The 12,692-nt window shown below is 51.2% G+C and overlaps 3 protein-coding genes across 3 annotated transcripts; all 3 read right to left on the minus strand.

Annotated features, from left to right (window-relative positions):
* Positions 1–1,564: 1,564 nt before the first annotated feature.
* On the minus strand, positions 1,565–2,203 carry LOC146752020 (feather keratin 1-like). Its single transcript, XM_085533118.1, has one exon. It carries the CDS (start codon positions 2,148–2,150, stop codon positions 1,854–1,856), a length of 297 nt encoding a protein of 98 aa, XP_085389244.1. The 5' UTR covers positions 2,151–2,203; the 3' UTR covers positions 1,565–1,853.
* Positions 2,204–4,572: 2,369 nt separating this feature from the next.
* LOC146752021 (uncharacterized) lies at positions 4,573–5,622 on the minus strand. The gene has a single exon (XM_085533114.1). The coding sequence runs from the start codon at positions 5,412–5,414 to the stop codon at positions 4,818–4,820; it is 597 nt and encodes a 198-aa protein (XP_085389240.1). The 5' UTR covers positions 5,415–5,622; the 3' UTR covers positions 4,573–4,817.
* A 4,797-nt stretch (positions 5,623–10,419) lies between these two features.
* Positions 10,420–12,596, minus strand: LOC146752022 (uncharacterized). The gene is made up of 2 exons (XM_085533113.1): positions 12,304–12,596; positions 10,420–11,863 (listed from the first exon to the last, which is right to left on the minus strand). Exon 2 carries the CDS (start codon positions 11,312–11,314, stop codon positions 10,709–10,711), a length of 606 nt encoding a protein of 201 aa, XP_085389239.1. The 5' UTR covers positions 11,315–11,863; positions 12,304–12,596; the 3' UTR covers positions 10,420–10,708.
* Positions 12,597–12,692: the final 96 nt, after the last annotated feature.

Below are 12,692 nucleotides of genomic sequence, written 5' to 3' on the forward strand. Positions count from 1 at the left end.
ATGGGAATGCGGTCTGAGAAATGGATGAGTTTCATCCCATCCATGGGGATTGTAGCTGATGGAGGCTGATGAACGCTGTCTGTGTGAGCAGGCCGCAGTCCTCTCCGGCCTGGGTGAGAGGCAGCAAGCCCTGAGCTGGAGGGGAGTTTGTTGGTCTGGAAGGCTGAAGCAGGGCTTGATTGCAGATCAATGTTGAGTTGGGCGTCAATGGAAGAAGCTATCATTTCTCTGTATAGGCTATGATAGTTACAAGAAGGAACTGGCAGTTCCATAGATAAAGGAAATGTATGCATCCTTGGTGGAGTTCAATGACGGGCCCTGGTCAGCATGACTCAGTGGTGGGTCATCAGCCCAGTGAAAGGATAATGGTTCAGAGTCCTTCCAACCTTCACAGTTCCATGCTAATATAATTGTATGATATGACATGCCATACTCAGCCAGAATCTGAGCCTGTATGGTTTGGACAAGTGGAGCTCATGGGGCCCTGAAAGCACTTGTCTGAAAGGCTAGGGCCCAGAACCTTGTGATGGGGGGCACCAGATGTACTTGGAGGCAAGTTCCTCACGCTTACCCCATAGAGGACTTTTATGGATCCCGTCTCAGTGCTGCGAGCTACTCTTGTATGATGTAATGTTACACGTCATGTGGTGTGTGTTGTTCTTCCAGAAACTCTGCCTTTTTGCATCCTATTCTAAATGCAGGACTTGAATGCGTACAGATCAACAAGTCTGTAGATGTTAATTACAGAGGAGCAGTTGACTCCCTCTGGATTCTCTCAGAATTAGGGAGGCCTGAAGAAGAGGATGTGGATTCTGCACCTGATTGCACAATGCCCTGGATATTTGAGTATCTGGAGAGAAGAGACTTCAGAGCAGCTCCTCCAAAAGAGATCTGCAGTTTCTGGTTGATATCAGGTTGGATCTGAGTCAGCAGTGTGTGCTGGCCCCCAGAAGTGCTGAGCATTCCATTTGTATATCGGGCCCACCGCTGAGGATTGTCCCACTCTTCTATGTGCTGCTCCAGCTTCATCTCAAGTCTTGTTTTTGTATTTCACTTCAACCATGCAAGGACATGAAACTCTTGTCTGGGGTCCTAAGGAGGGATACAAAGAGGATGTAAGGTTTGAAGGAAACAAAGTTCCTTGGTTTGTTGAGGAAAGCGGAGACTGAGGGCATCCCTCATATTGGTCTGCAGCTCATCACAGGGGAGAGGAAGCGCAGCTCTGCTGTCTGGGGACTGGAAAAGGTCCTGTGCAAATAGCATGGAGCTGCATCAGGGGAGGTCAAGTGGGAAGTTAGGGAAAGGTTCTGTACCAGAGGCAGAATTGAAGACAAAACTGATATGAGAAATGATTCTGTGACCATGTTTGTTGTAAATATGAGAGATTCTTGGATGGGAGGAAAAAGAATCTGCTGCCCATCAAGGCTTATGTTTGTGACACAGTTACAAGAGGAGGTCTTGTGGCCCTTTTGTGGCACACATGATGGTTTTTAGAGCCATGTCTCTGTAGTGGATGAAGTAGGAAGGGCATCGTATGAAGGAAGGAAAAGAAGGAATCTGAGGCTGGCATGCATGAGAACTTTATTGAGAAAAACAGACTGAAAGGAAGAATCGACTTGTTGATTGCAAGTGGAAACAATAGAATATCAAGTGCAAAAATAGAAGAAAGTCAAAGTGGTTCTGGTCCCAGACAGCATGGTCTGATGTTGTTCCACAGTTCTCTATTTCATGCCATGAGCAGAGGAGCCATGGCTGCTGATCCATGTGCCATCATTGACACAGAGGAGCGTGGTGAGTGCGTGGTTTGCCTTGCAGGGTGCAGGTGGTTGCTGTCAGGGTGTGGGCGCAGGCCCTTAGCAGGGGTAGCGGGCTCTCCCGCCGTTGAAGCAGCCCAGGCCTCCGAAGCCGAAGCCGCCGGAGGAGATGGACACTCCCTGGGCGCTGAGGGCGCTGCCCACGGCAGCTGATGAGGAGGATCCGACGGCGGTGTTCTGGGGGAAGGAGCTGAGGATGGGTCCCGGCAGGGTGACCACCACGGTGGAAGGCTGGATGACGACTTGGGAGTCCTGGCACTGCCTGACACAGGGCTCGTTGCAGCTGTTAGCCAGCGGGGTGGGTCCGCAGGGGCGGCAGAGGTCGTAGCAGGACATGGCTGTGGGGTGGAGGGTCCCTGGAAGAGAAGGTGTTGGGTGAGCGGAGGGGGTTGGGGGAGTGTGGGGGCTGAGGAGGGGTGGAGAGCTGGGTAGGACTGGGCAGCGGAAGAAAGGAAGCGGGGTGCAGGCTGACCTGTAGGAGCAGAGAGGAGAAGGTGTCAGGAGAAGGGTGTGAGGGAGCGAGGTGCAGGGCCGGCTTTTATGCTGCTGTGTGAGTGCCCGAGGGCTTGGAGAGAGCCTCTGCGCATGGCAGCATTGTGCAGCGTGCAGCTCTTGCATCACGTAGTGTTGCCACTCATGGGTTGTGTGTTCTCCTTCCAGGAACTCTGCCATTTCATGTCCTTCTCTTGAGGTCATGTCCTGTTTACAGCAGCGGCACCTTTGAAGTGATTTGAGGCCAAAAGAGCCACCTTCATGTCATGGCACGCGGAAGTAGTGGCCAACGCTCAGTAAAGTAGCAGTGTTGTCAGTGAGGTCATTGCTTGGCACACATGCACTGTTGCTTTGTGTATTTGTTGTTAGAGGTGTTTCCAGTTCCAAGCATCTCTGGAAGCCTGATTTGGGCATTCTTATTATTGTGGTTCTCAGATCTCAATGGCAATTCCTTTGATGAGGAGATTACCGCGTTGTTCACCACGGGAACCTTTTTTTCATCATTTCCATGAACTTCAGCAAAGTTCTTCATACTGTATTTCATGAAATTCTTCTGGAGAAAATGTTGATAACTTACCTTGGGAAATATGTAATACGTTGTTTGAAGATTTGGTTAGAAATCCAGCTCAATGACTTCTATTAGATGTGGTTACATTAGCCCGTCAGGTATGGGAATCTCCAGAGGTCCATTTTTTGGGTCTGTTCTCTTCCATGGTTTAGAAAATGCAGGATTCTTTCAATTGCAGGATGCAGGACTTGGATGCATACAAAAATAGAAGATTGTGGATGACAGTAAGTAGAGATGAGCAGCTGACTCTCAGTATTAGGGGGGCCTTGGAGAGATCTCTTGAGAGACCTGTGGGCTGGGCCATCACCAATGGCATGAAGTGTAATGAGAGCAAGAGCTTGATTATGTGCCTGGCTTGGGAACACCCTGTATATGTATGGGTATTTGGGGATAAGAGACATAAGAGCAGCCCCACAGAAGGAGATCGAGAAGTTCTGGTTGATATCAAGTTGATTCTGAGTCAGCAGTGTGCCCTGGCAGCCAAAATGACTGACTGTACCCTGGGATGCATTGAGATGAGAACTTCCAGTGGGAGAGAGTCAGTTTGTCCCACTCTGCTCTGTGCTGGTGCGGCCTCACCCCAAGTGCTGTGCTCAGCTTTGGCTTCAGCGGTACAAGACAAGGGGACGGATGGCCCTAAATAGCATCTACACAGGCTGGATAGCAGGGCTGCAGCCAATGGATGAAGTTCAACAAGACCAAGTGTCTGGTTCTGTGCTTTGTCCACAGCACCCCCAGGCAATGCTGCAGGCTTGGGGCAGATTGGATGGAATACTGCATGGAGGGAATGGACCTTGCTGTATTTGCTGTTGCTTGACAGAATTTGAGCCAGCAACATGCCTGTATATCCAAGAAGGCATCCAGGCTTGTATCAGAACTAGTGTTGTCAGCGGAGCAGGGAAGTCATCATCTCTGTACTCCACCCTGGAGAGGCCACACCTTGAGTTCTGTGTCCAGTTTTGGGCCCCTCACTGCAAGAAAGCCATTGAGGCCCTGGAGCATGTTCAGAGAAGGGCAAAAAGCTGGTGAGGGGTCTGGAGCACAGGCCTTATGAGGAGAGGCTGAAGGAGGTGGGACGGTTCAGTCTGCAGAAGAGGAGGCTCAGGGGAGACCTCATTGCTCTCTATAACTACCCAAAGGGAGGTTGTAGTGAGCTGGGAGTTGGTCTCTTCTCTATTGGTGATAGGACTAGAGGGAATGGCTTCAAGCAGCACCAAGGTAGGTTCAGGCTGGATGTTAGGAAATACTACTTCTCTGAACGAGTGGTCAGGCAGTGGAATGGGCTGCCCAGGGAAGTGGGGGAGTCACTGACACTGGAAGTGTTCAAAGAACGTTTGGACGTTGTGTTGAGGGACATGGTATAGTGAGATCTGTTGGTGATGTGTTGGACTTGATTATGATGTGGGCCATTTCCAACCTAGGTGATACTGTGGTTCTGACTGTATGTGACTGTGAACAGCCTCCAATTCCCGACTGGACTTCAGCTGTGCAATTGTACTATTTGACATTCTTTATAAGAGCATAGATAACGTGACGAGATGAAAGCCATCTGCTAGCCACCAATGCACTGGTTGGTGATGTGATTGCAAGAGAAGGTCCTGGGGCTGTTTTGGAGCCATCAAATTCAATTGTAGACCCATTGCTTTGTGGTTGGTGAAGTGTGAAGTGCATTGTGCAAAGGAATGAAGAGAATGAATCTGAGGCTGGCATGCATGAGAACTTTATTGAGAGAAATACATGTAAAGGAAGGATCCACTTGGTGATCACCAGGTGGAAAGGGCACAATTTCAAGTGCAAAGAAAGAGGAAAGTTACTGCACTCATGTTCCCAGACAGCATGGTCTGCTGGTCCTGTGTGCCATCAGTGACACAGAGGAACGTGGTGAGTGCGTGGTTTGCCTTGCAGGGTGCAGGTGGTTGCTGTCAGGGTGTGGGCGCAGGCCCTTAGCAGGGGTAGCGGGCTCTCCCGCCGTTGAAGCAGCCCAGGCCTCCGAAGCCGAAGCCGCCGGAGGAGATGGACACTCCCTGGGCGCTGAGGGCGCTGCCCACGGCAGCTGATGAGGAGGATCCGACGGCGGTGTTCTGGGGGAAGGAGCTGAGGATGGGTCCCGGCAGGGTGACCACCACGGTGGAAGGCTGGATGACGACTTGGGAGTCCTGGCACTGCCTGACACAGGGCTCGTTGCAGCTGTTAGCCAGCGGGGTGGGTCCGCAGGGGCGGCAGAGGTCGTAGCAGGACATGGCTGTGGGGTGGAGGGTCCCTGGAAGAGAAGGTGTTGGGTGAGCGGAGGGGGTTGGGGGAGTGTGGGGGCTGAGGAGGGGTGGAGAGCTGGGTAGGATTGGGCAGTGGAAGAAAGGAAGCGGGGTGCAGGCTGACCTGTAGGAGCAGAGAGGAGAAGGTGTCAGGAGAAGGGTGTGAGGGAGCGAGGTGCAGGGCCGGCTTTTATGCTGCTGTGTGAGTGCCCGAGGGCTTGGAGAGAGCCTCTGCGCATGGCAGCATTGTGCAGAGCTGCTGTTGCGTGCCAGAGCCTGGTCAGTCATGAGGTGGGGTGTGTTTGCCGTCCACAGCTCTCCCTTTTCATTACCTTTTGTTGTGGATTTGATCTTTGACCTTGTCGGCAGTTTTTAAGGGAAAATGAATATTTTGTTGGATTTATACACAAGGTGTGTCGCATGATGGTGGTTGGAAGATACATCTAAAGCATGGAAGAGATGTGGTCTCAGGAGTGAGGACACAGCTTCGCACTGATGTTGCTTGGTTTGTCTGCATTTTGAGGGTTGGACCCCATTTCCCGGCATTCTTCTCAGGCTGCTCTGGGCTTCCCAAGTGTGTCTGGCAGGAGACCCGTTTACTTGTGTCACAACTGATCCCTGCTTGCTTTCATCCCATTTCCCTTTCCATGTGCTTTGCCCTTCTCTTTCCCATTGGGTATCCTTCATTGACACCTTGGTTTGCTGTCAAGGTTTTATTTTGGAACTAGATTTCTGCGTGTATTGCGTAGTTTCATCTTAGTGCTCTCTATGGGGATTGTAGCTTATTTAGGCAGAGGAGGGCTGTTTATGAGGACAGGACTCATTGCTCTCAGTCCTGGCTGGGAGGTAGCAAACCTTGAGCTGAATGGGAGGGTGTTGTTCTGGAAGGTTGAAGCAGAGTTTATGGGATTATTGTTGAGTATCAGTGGCTGAGGCCATTTGTCTGCATGGCCATTGATGGTTTCCAGTTGGATTTGGAGATTCCATGGGGAAATGAGAAGCATACATGTTGCATGGGTATGGAATCGTGACCTTCTCCAGGCCTTGTGGTCAAGGACATGGCTGAGGAGTGCGGGGCAGGCCCCCATTCAGTTGAGTTGAGTGCTTTGTGTCTTGGTGCTGAGGTGAACAGTGCTTGTTGTTGAGGGAGATTAAGAGAAGTAGAATGTTTGTGCCTATAGGCTGTGAGGGCTGCCTGTTCCACCAATGAATGCTGAGGGAGCCACTTGTTGTTCTTGTGTGGGTGATGTCATTTGCCTTAGAAAAGTCCCAGTGCCTGGGAGGGGCTTCTGATGTTGGGACAGAGCTCATTCCCTGCTATGCTGAAGGAGGTGGAAGAGTGGAGAAATAGATATCTGTTAAACTGAGATGAGAGCTGCCAGTGGGAGAGAGTCATGTTGTCCCACTCTGCTCTGTGCTGGTGTGGCCTCACCCCAAGTGCTGTGCTCAGCTTTGGCTTCAGCGGTACAAGACAAGGGGAAGGATGGCCCTACATAGCATCTACACAGGCTGGATAGCGGGGCTGCAGCCAAAGGATGAAGTTCAACAAGACTAAGCGTCTGGTTCTGCAGTTTGGCCACAGCACCCCCAGGCAATGCTGCAGGCTTGGGGCAGACTGGATGGAATACTGCATGGAGGGAATGCACCTTGGTGTATTGGTTGATGCTTGATTGAACTTGAGCCAGCAACATGCCTGTATATCCAAGGAGGCATCCTGGCTTGTATCAGAACTACTGTTGTCAGTAGGTGCAGGGAAGTCATCATTCCTCTGTACGCCATCCTGAGGAGGCTGTACCTTGAGTTCTTTGTCCAGTACAGAATGGGAAATAAATGGTGCAAATACAAATCATGGATATACAACATCATCTCAGTTTCTTCAGCATGGAAGTGACCAGCTTTGATCCTGAGGAGATGTGACTAAATTTGATGAGTTTGCCTTTAGGAAAGGCTTTGAGGCTTCCTCCCATGAGATGCTCATAGACAAATTGACAGCAAACCACTCAGTTATGTGGGCACTGGGATGGCCTTAAACGTGGCTGAAGGAAGGATCCAGTGGAGTGAGCTGTGTCACAGAGTCCTGCTGTGGTGAGTTCACAGCTGTATAGCACAAGAGTGGGAACTGAGGTCAGTGCTGTTCAGTATCTTCATTAAAAGTGTGTGTGATGGGACCGGACCTGATTGTGGACAGCCTGCAATTCTGCAGTGGGCTTGAGCAGGGCAGTTGATTATATTCTTGTCTTTGGGCAAGTGTAGATAAAGCTTGATGTGATGACGTCCATCTGCTGGCCAGCAATGCTCCTGTTGGTGACATGGATGCGAGAGAAGATCTTGGGGCCTTTTTGTACCCAGCATAAAGTTTTCTGGAGCCATGACTCTGTAGTGGGTGAAGTGGAAATAACACAGGGCGAAGAAATAAAGCAGAGGAATCTGAATCTGGCTTGCATGAGATCTTTATTGAGAAAATACATGTAAAGGAAGGATCCCCTTGGGAATCACCAGGTGGAAAGGGCATAATTTCAAGTGCAAAGTAAGAAGGCAGTTACAGTCATCCTGTTCCCAGAAAGCATGGTCTGATGTTGGTCCAGGCTTGGTTGTATCCTCCCATGAGAAGAGGAGCCATGGCTGCTGATCCATGTGCCATCACTGCCACAGAGGAGCGTGGTGAGTGCGTGCTTTGCCTTGCAGGGTGCAGGTGGTTGCTGTCAGGGTGTGGGCGCAGGCCCTTAGCAGGGGTAGCGGGCTCTCCCGCCGTTGAAGCAGCCCAGGCCTCCGAAGCCGAAGCCGCCGGAGGAGATGGACACTCCCTGGGCGCTGAGGGCGCTGCCCACGGCAGCTGATGAGGAGGATCCGACGGCGGTGTTCTGGGGGAAGGAGCTGAGGATGGGTCCCGGCAGGGTGACCACCACGGTGGAAGGCTGGATGACGACTTGGGAGTCCTGGCACTGCCTGACACAGGGCTCGTTGCAGCTGTTAGCCAGCGGGGTGGGTCCGCAGGGGCGGCAGAGGTCGTAGCAGGACATGGCTGTGGGGTGGAGGGTCCCTGGAAGAGAAGGTGTTGGGTGAGCGGAGGGGGTTGGGGGAGTGTGGGGGCTGAGGAGGGGTGGAGAGCTGGGTAGGATTGGGCAGTGGAAGAAAGGAAGCGGGGTGCAGGCTGACCTGTAGGAGCAGAGAGGAGAAGGTGTCAGGAGAAGGGTGTGAGGGAGCGAGGTGCAGGGCCGGCTTTTATGCTGCTGTGTGAGTGCCCGAGGGCTTGGAGAGAGCCTCTGCGCATGGCAGCATTGTGCAGAGCTGCTGCTGCGTGCCAAAAGTTGACCAGTCATGAGGTGATGTGTTTGTGTCTTCCCGCAACGCTTCCTTGTTCTTTCCTTCTCTTGTGGTTGTGTTCCCTTGACCCTGTCGGCGCTGTTCAAGTGGGAATGGTATTTCAGTCAGTGCATGCTGAAAGTGTGAGTGGTGTTTATCAGGACTGAGGTCGCCGCGTGGCTTTTGTGCGTGGTGGTTTGTGGCTCTGTCAGGTGGGTACCGCATCTCCTGGCGTCCTTAGTAAGCTGCTCCAGGCTTTACTGTTTTGCTTGATCCACTCAAATCCCAATCCCTCCTTCCATGCTGTCATCCCACCTCACCAGGCAGACTTCAGCCTTACTCCCTATCCCTGAATATGCTGTACATGCTACACATTTTTCTCATGACTTTGTAAGGCCCTTTCAGTTTATCCTGTAAGGTCATGATGGATGGGAATGCGGTCTGAGAAATGGATGAGTTTCATCCCATCCATGGGGATTGTAGCTGATGGAGGCTGATGAACGCTGTCTGTGTGAGCACGCCGCAGTCCTCTCCGGCCTGGGTGAGAGGCAGCAAGCCCTGAGCTGGAGGGGAGTGTGTTGGTCTGGAAGGCTGAAGCAGGGCTTGATTGCAGATCAATGTTGAGTTGGGCGTCAATGGAAGAAGCTATAATTTCTCTGTATAGGCTATGATAGTTACAAGAAGGAACTGGAAGTTCCATAGATAAAGGAAATGTATGCATCCTTGGTGGAGTTCAATGACGGGCCCTGGTCAGCATGACTCAGTGGTGGGTCATCAGCCCAGTGAAAGGATAATGGTTCAGAGTCCTTCCAACCTTCACAGTTCCATGCTAATATAATTGTATGATATGACATGCCATACTCAGCCAGAATCTGAGCCTGTATGGTTTGGACAAGTGGAGCTCATGGGGCCCTGAAAGCACTTGTCTGAAAGGCTAGGGCCCAGAACCTTGTGATGGGGGGCACCAGCTGTACTTGGAGGCAAGTTCCTCACGCTTACCCCATAGAGGACTTTTATGGATCCCGTCTCAGTGCTGCGAGCTACTCTTGTATGATGTAATGTTACACGTCATGTGGTGTGTGTTGTTCTTCCAGAAACTCTGCCTTTTTGCATCCTATTCTAAATGCAGGACTTGAATGCGTACAGATCAACAAGTCTGTAGATGTTAATTACAGAGGAGCAGTTGACTCCCTCTGGATTCTCTCAGAATTAGGGAGGCCTGAAGAAGAGGATGTGGATTCTGCACCTGATTGCACAATGCCCTGGATATTTGAGTATCTGGAGAGAAGAGACTTCAGAGCAGCTCCTCCAAAAGAGATCTGCAGTTTCTGGTTGATATCAGGTTGGATCTGAGTCAGCAGTGTGTGCTGGCCCCCAGAAGTGCTGAGCATTCCATTTGTATATCGGGCCCACCGCTGAGGATTGTCCCACTCTTCTATGTGCTGCTCCAGCTTCATCTCAAGTCTTGTTTTTGTATTTCACTTCAACCATGCAAGGACATGAAACTCTTGTCTGGGGTCCTAAGGAGGGATACAAAGAGGATGTAAGGTTTGAAGGAAACAAAGTTCCTTGGTTTGTTGAGGAAAGCGGAGACTGAGGGCATCCCTCATATTGGTCTGCAGCTCGTCACAGGGGAGAGGAAGCGCAGCTCTGCTGTCTGGGGACTGGAAAAGGTCCTGTGCAAATAGCATGGAGCTGCATCAGGGGAGGTCAAGTGGGAAGTAAGGGAAAGGTTCTGTACCAGAGGCAGAATTGAAGACAAAACTGATATGAGAAATGATTCTGTGACCATGTTTGTTGTAAATATGAGAGATTCTTGGATGGGAGGAAAAAGAATCTGCTGCCCATCAAGGCTTATGTTTGTGACACAGTTACAAGAGGAGGTCTTGTGGCCCTTTTGTGGCACACATGATGGTTTTTAGAGCCGTCTCTGTAGTGGATGAAGTAGGAAGGGCATCGTATGAAGGAAGGAAAAGAAGGAATCTGAGGCTGGCATGCATGAGAACTTTATTGAGAAAAACAGACTGAAAGGAAGAATCGACTTGTTGATTGCAAGTGGAAACAATAGAATATCAAGTGCAAAAATAGAAGAAAGTCAAAGTGGTTCTGGTCCCAGACAGCATGGTCTGATGTTGTTCCACAGTTCTCTATTTCATGCCATGAGAAGAGGAGCCATGGCTGCTGATCCATGTGCCATCATTGACACAGAGGAGCGTGGTGAGTGCGTGGTTTGCCTTGCAGGGTGCAGGTGGTTGCTGTCAGGGTGTGGGCGCAGGCCCTTAGCAGGGGTAGCGGGCTCTCCCGCCGTTGAAGCAGCCCAGGCCTCCGAAGCCGAAGCCGCCGGAGGAGATGGACACTCCCTGGGCGCTGAGGGCGCTGCCCACGGCAGCTGATGAGGAGGATCCGACGGCGGTGTTCTGGGGGAAGGAGCTGAGGATGGGTCCCGGCAGGGTGACCACCACGGTGGAAGGCTGGATGACGACTTGGGAGTCCTGGCACTGCCTGACACAGGGCTCGTTGCAGCTGTTAGCCAGCGGGGTGGGTCCGCAGGGGCGGCAGAGGTCGTAGCAGGACATGGCTGTGGGGTGGAGGGTCCCTGGAAGAGAAGGTGTTGGGTGAGCGGAGGGGGTTGGGGGAGTGTGGGGGCTGAGGAGGGGTGGAGAGCTGGGTAGGATTGGGCAGTGGAAGAAAGGAAGCGGGGTGCAGGCTGACCTGTAGGAGCAGAGAGGAGAAGGTGTCAGGAGAAGGGTGTGAGGGAGCGAGGTGCAGGGCCGGCTTTTATGCTGCTGTCTGAGTGCCCGAGGGCTTGGAGAGAGCCTCTGCGCATGGCAGCATTGTGTGCAGTGAGCTGCTTTTGTGTGCCAGAGCTTGTCCAGTGATGACATGATGTGTTTGTGTCTTCCCACAATGCTTCCTTTTCATTTCCTAGTGTTGTGGTTGTTTTCCTTTGACCCTGTCGGCAGTGTTCAAGTGGTAATGGCATTTGAGTCCATGCTTTACTGAATGATCTTGATGCAGGACTCATATATGTACGTAAATAAGAAGTTTGTGGATGACAGTAACTACGGAGAAGCAGTTGACTGACTCAGGATTAGGGAGGTCTTGGAGAGAGCTCTTGAGAAACCAGCGGGCTCAGCCATCACCAATTTCATGAAGCTGAACAAGAGTTTGATTCTACACCTGACTCCAGAATACCGTGGAAATTAGAAGATTTGGGAGATGAGTGTCTTAAAAGCAGCACCACAAAAAGTGATCTGGGGGTTCTGCTTGATGGCAAGATCATTCTGATTCAGCAGTGTGCCCTGGCAGCCAAAAGGTCTGTCCGTACCATGGGGTGCATCAAGGCGCTCACTGCCAGGGAGAGATGGAAAGGGATTGTCCCACTCTGCTTTGTGCTGCTCCGTCCCCATCTCTAACGCTGTGTTTAGTTTTGACTGCAGAGATATAAAAAGGACATGAAACAATTATTGTGCAGTGTCCAAAGAAGGGCTACAAACACGGTATAAGGTCTGTAGGAACTGAAGTTTCTTGGCTTGTTTGTCAAAGAGGGGACTGAGGGGAGGCCTACTGGTGTCCGACAGCACATCAAAGGTAAGAGGAAGGGCAGCTCTGCTGTCTGGTGCCATGAACAGGACTTCATGAGCATCATGGAGCTGTGTCAGAGGACAGTTAAGTTGGGGGTAAGGGAAAGGTTCTGTATCATAGGAAGTCGGGCATGAAGCAGGCTTCCCAGGGTAGTGCACAAGCATGAAGGTTGCCAGAGTTCAACAAGTACTTGGAGAGTGATTTTCAGACACATGGTCATATTTTTAAGAAGTGCATTGCAGAGGCATGAGTTGGATTCAGTAATCATCGTGCATCCCTTCCAACATACCTGGGTATTCTCTGGTTGCACAGCATTTGTTGCCCCCTGAGCTCGTCAAACTCATTTACCAGCCTTTAGCTCTTGTCTCTCCCTCTGGCTGTGATACACGGCTGTCTGGGTGCCCATTGATGTTGGAATGCTGTAGCTTGGAGAAAAGAGGCTGCTTGTTTTGTGCCTGTGGCAGCTTGGGGCCTGTCTTGTAACTGTCCAAGTAGGCAGGGAGGACTGTTTGTGAGAGCAGGATGCTGTCTTCTAATGCCTACTGCAGGACTAGCAAGCTCTATCATGTTGTATGAGAGGATAGGAAGAAGAGCCTCTCTGTGCTCAAATCTTTGAGTTATTGAAGATACTTTATAATATGATTAAGGCCGACTCCTAGCCACCAATGCACTTGTTGG

Source organism: Coturnix japonica, unplaced genomic scaffold (assembly GCF_054131305.1).
Source record: "Coturnix japonica strain WE unplaced genomic scaffold, WE-NBRP24 Scf054, whole genome shotgun sequence".
Classification (NCBI taxonomy): Eukaryota; Metazoa; Chordata; class Aves; order Galliformes; family Phasianidae; genus Coturnix; species Coturnix japonica.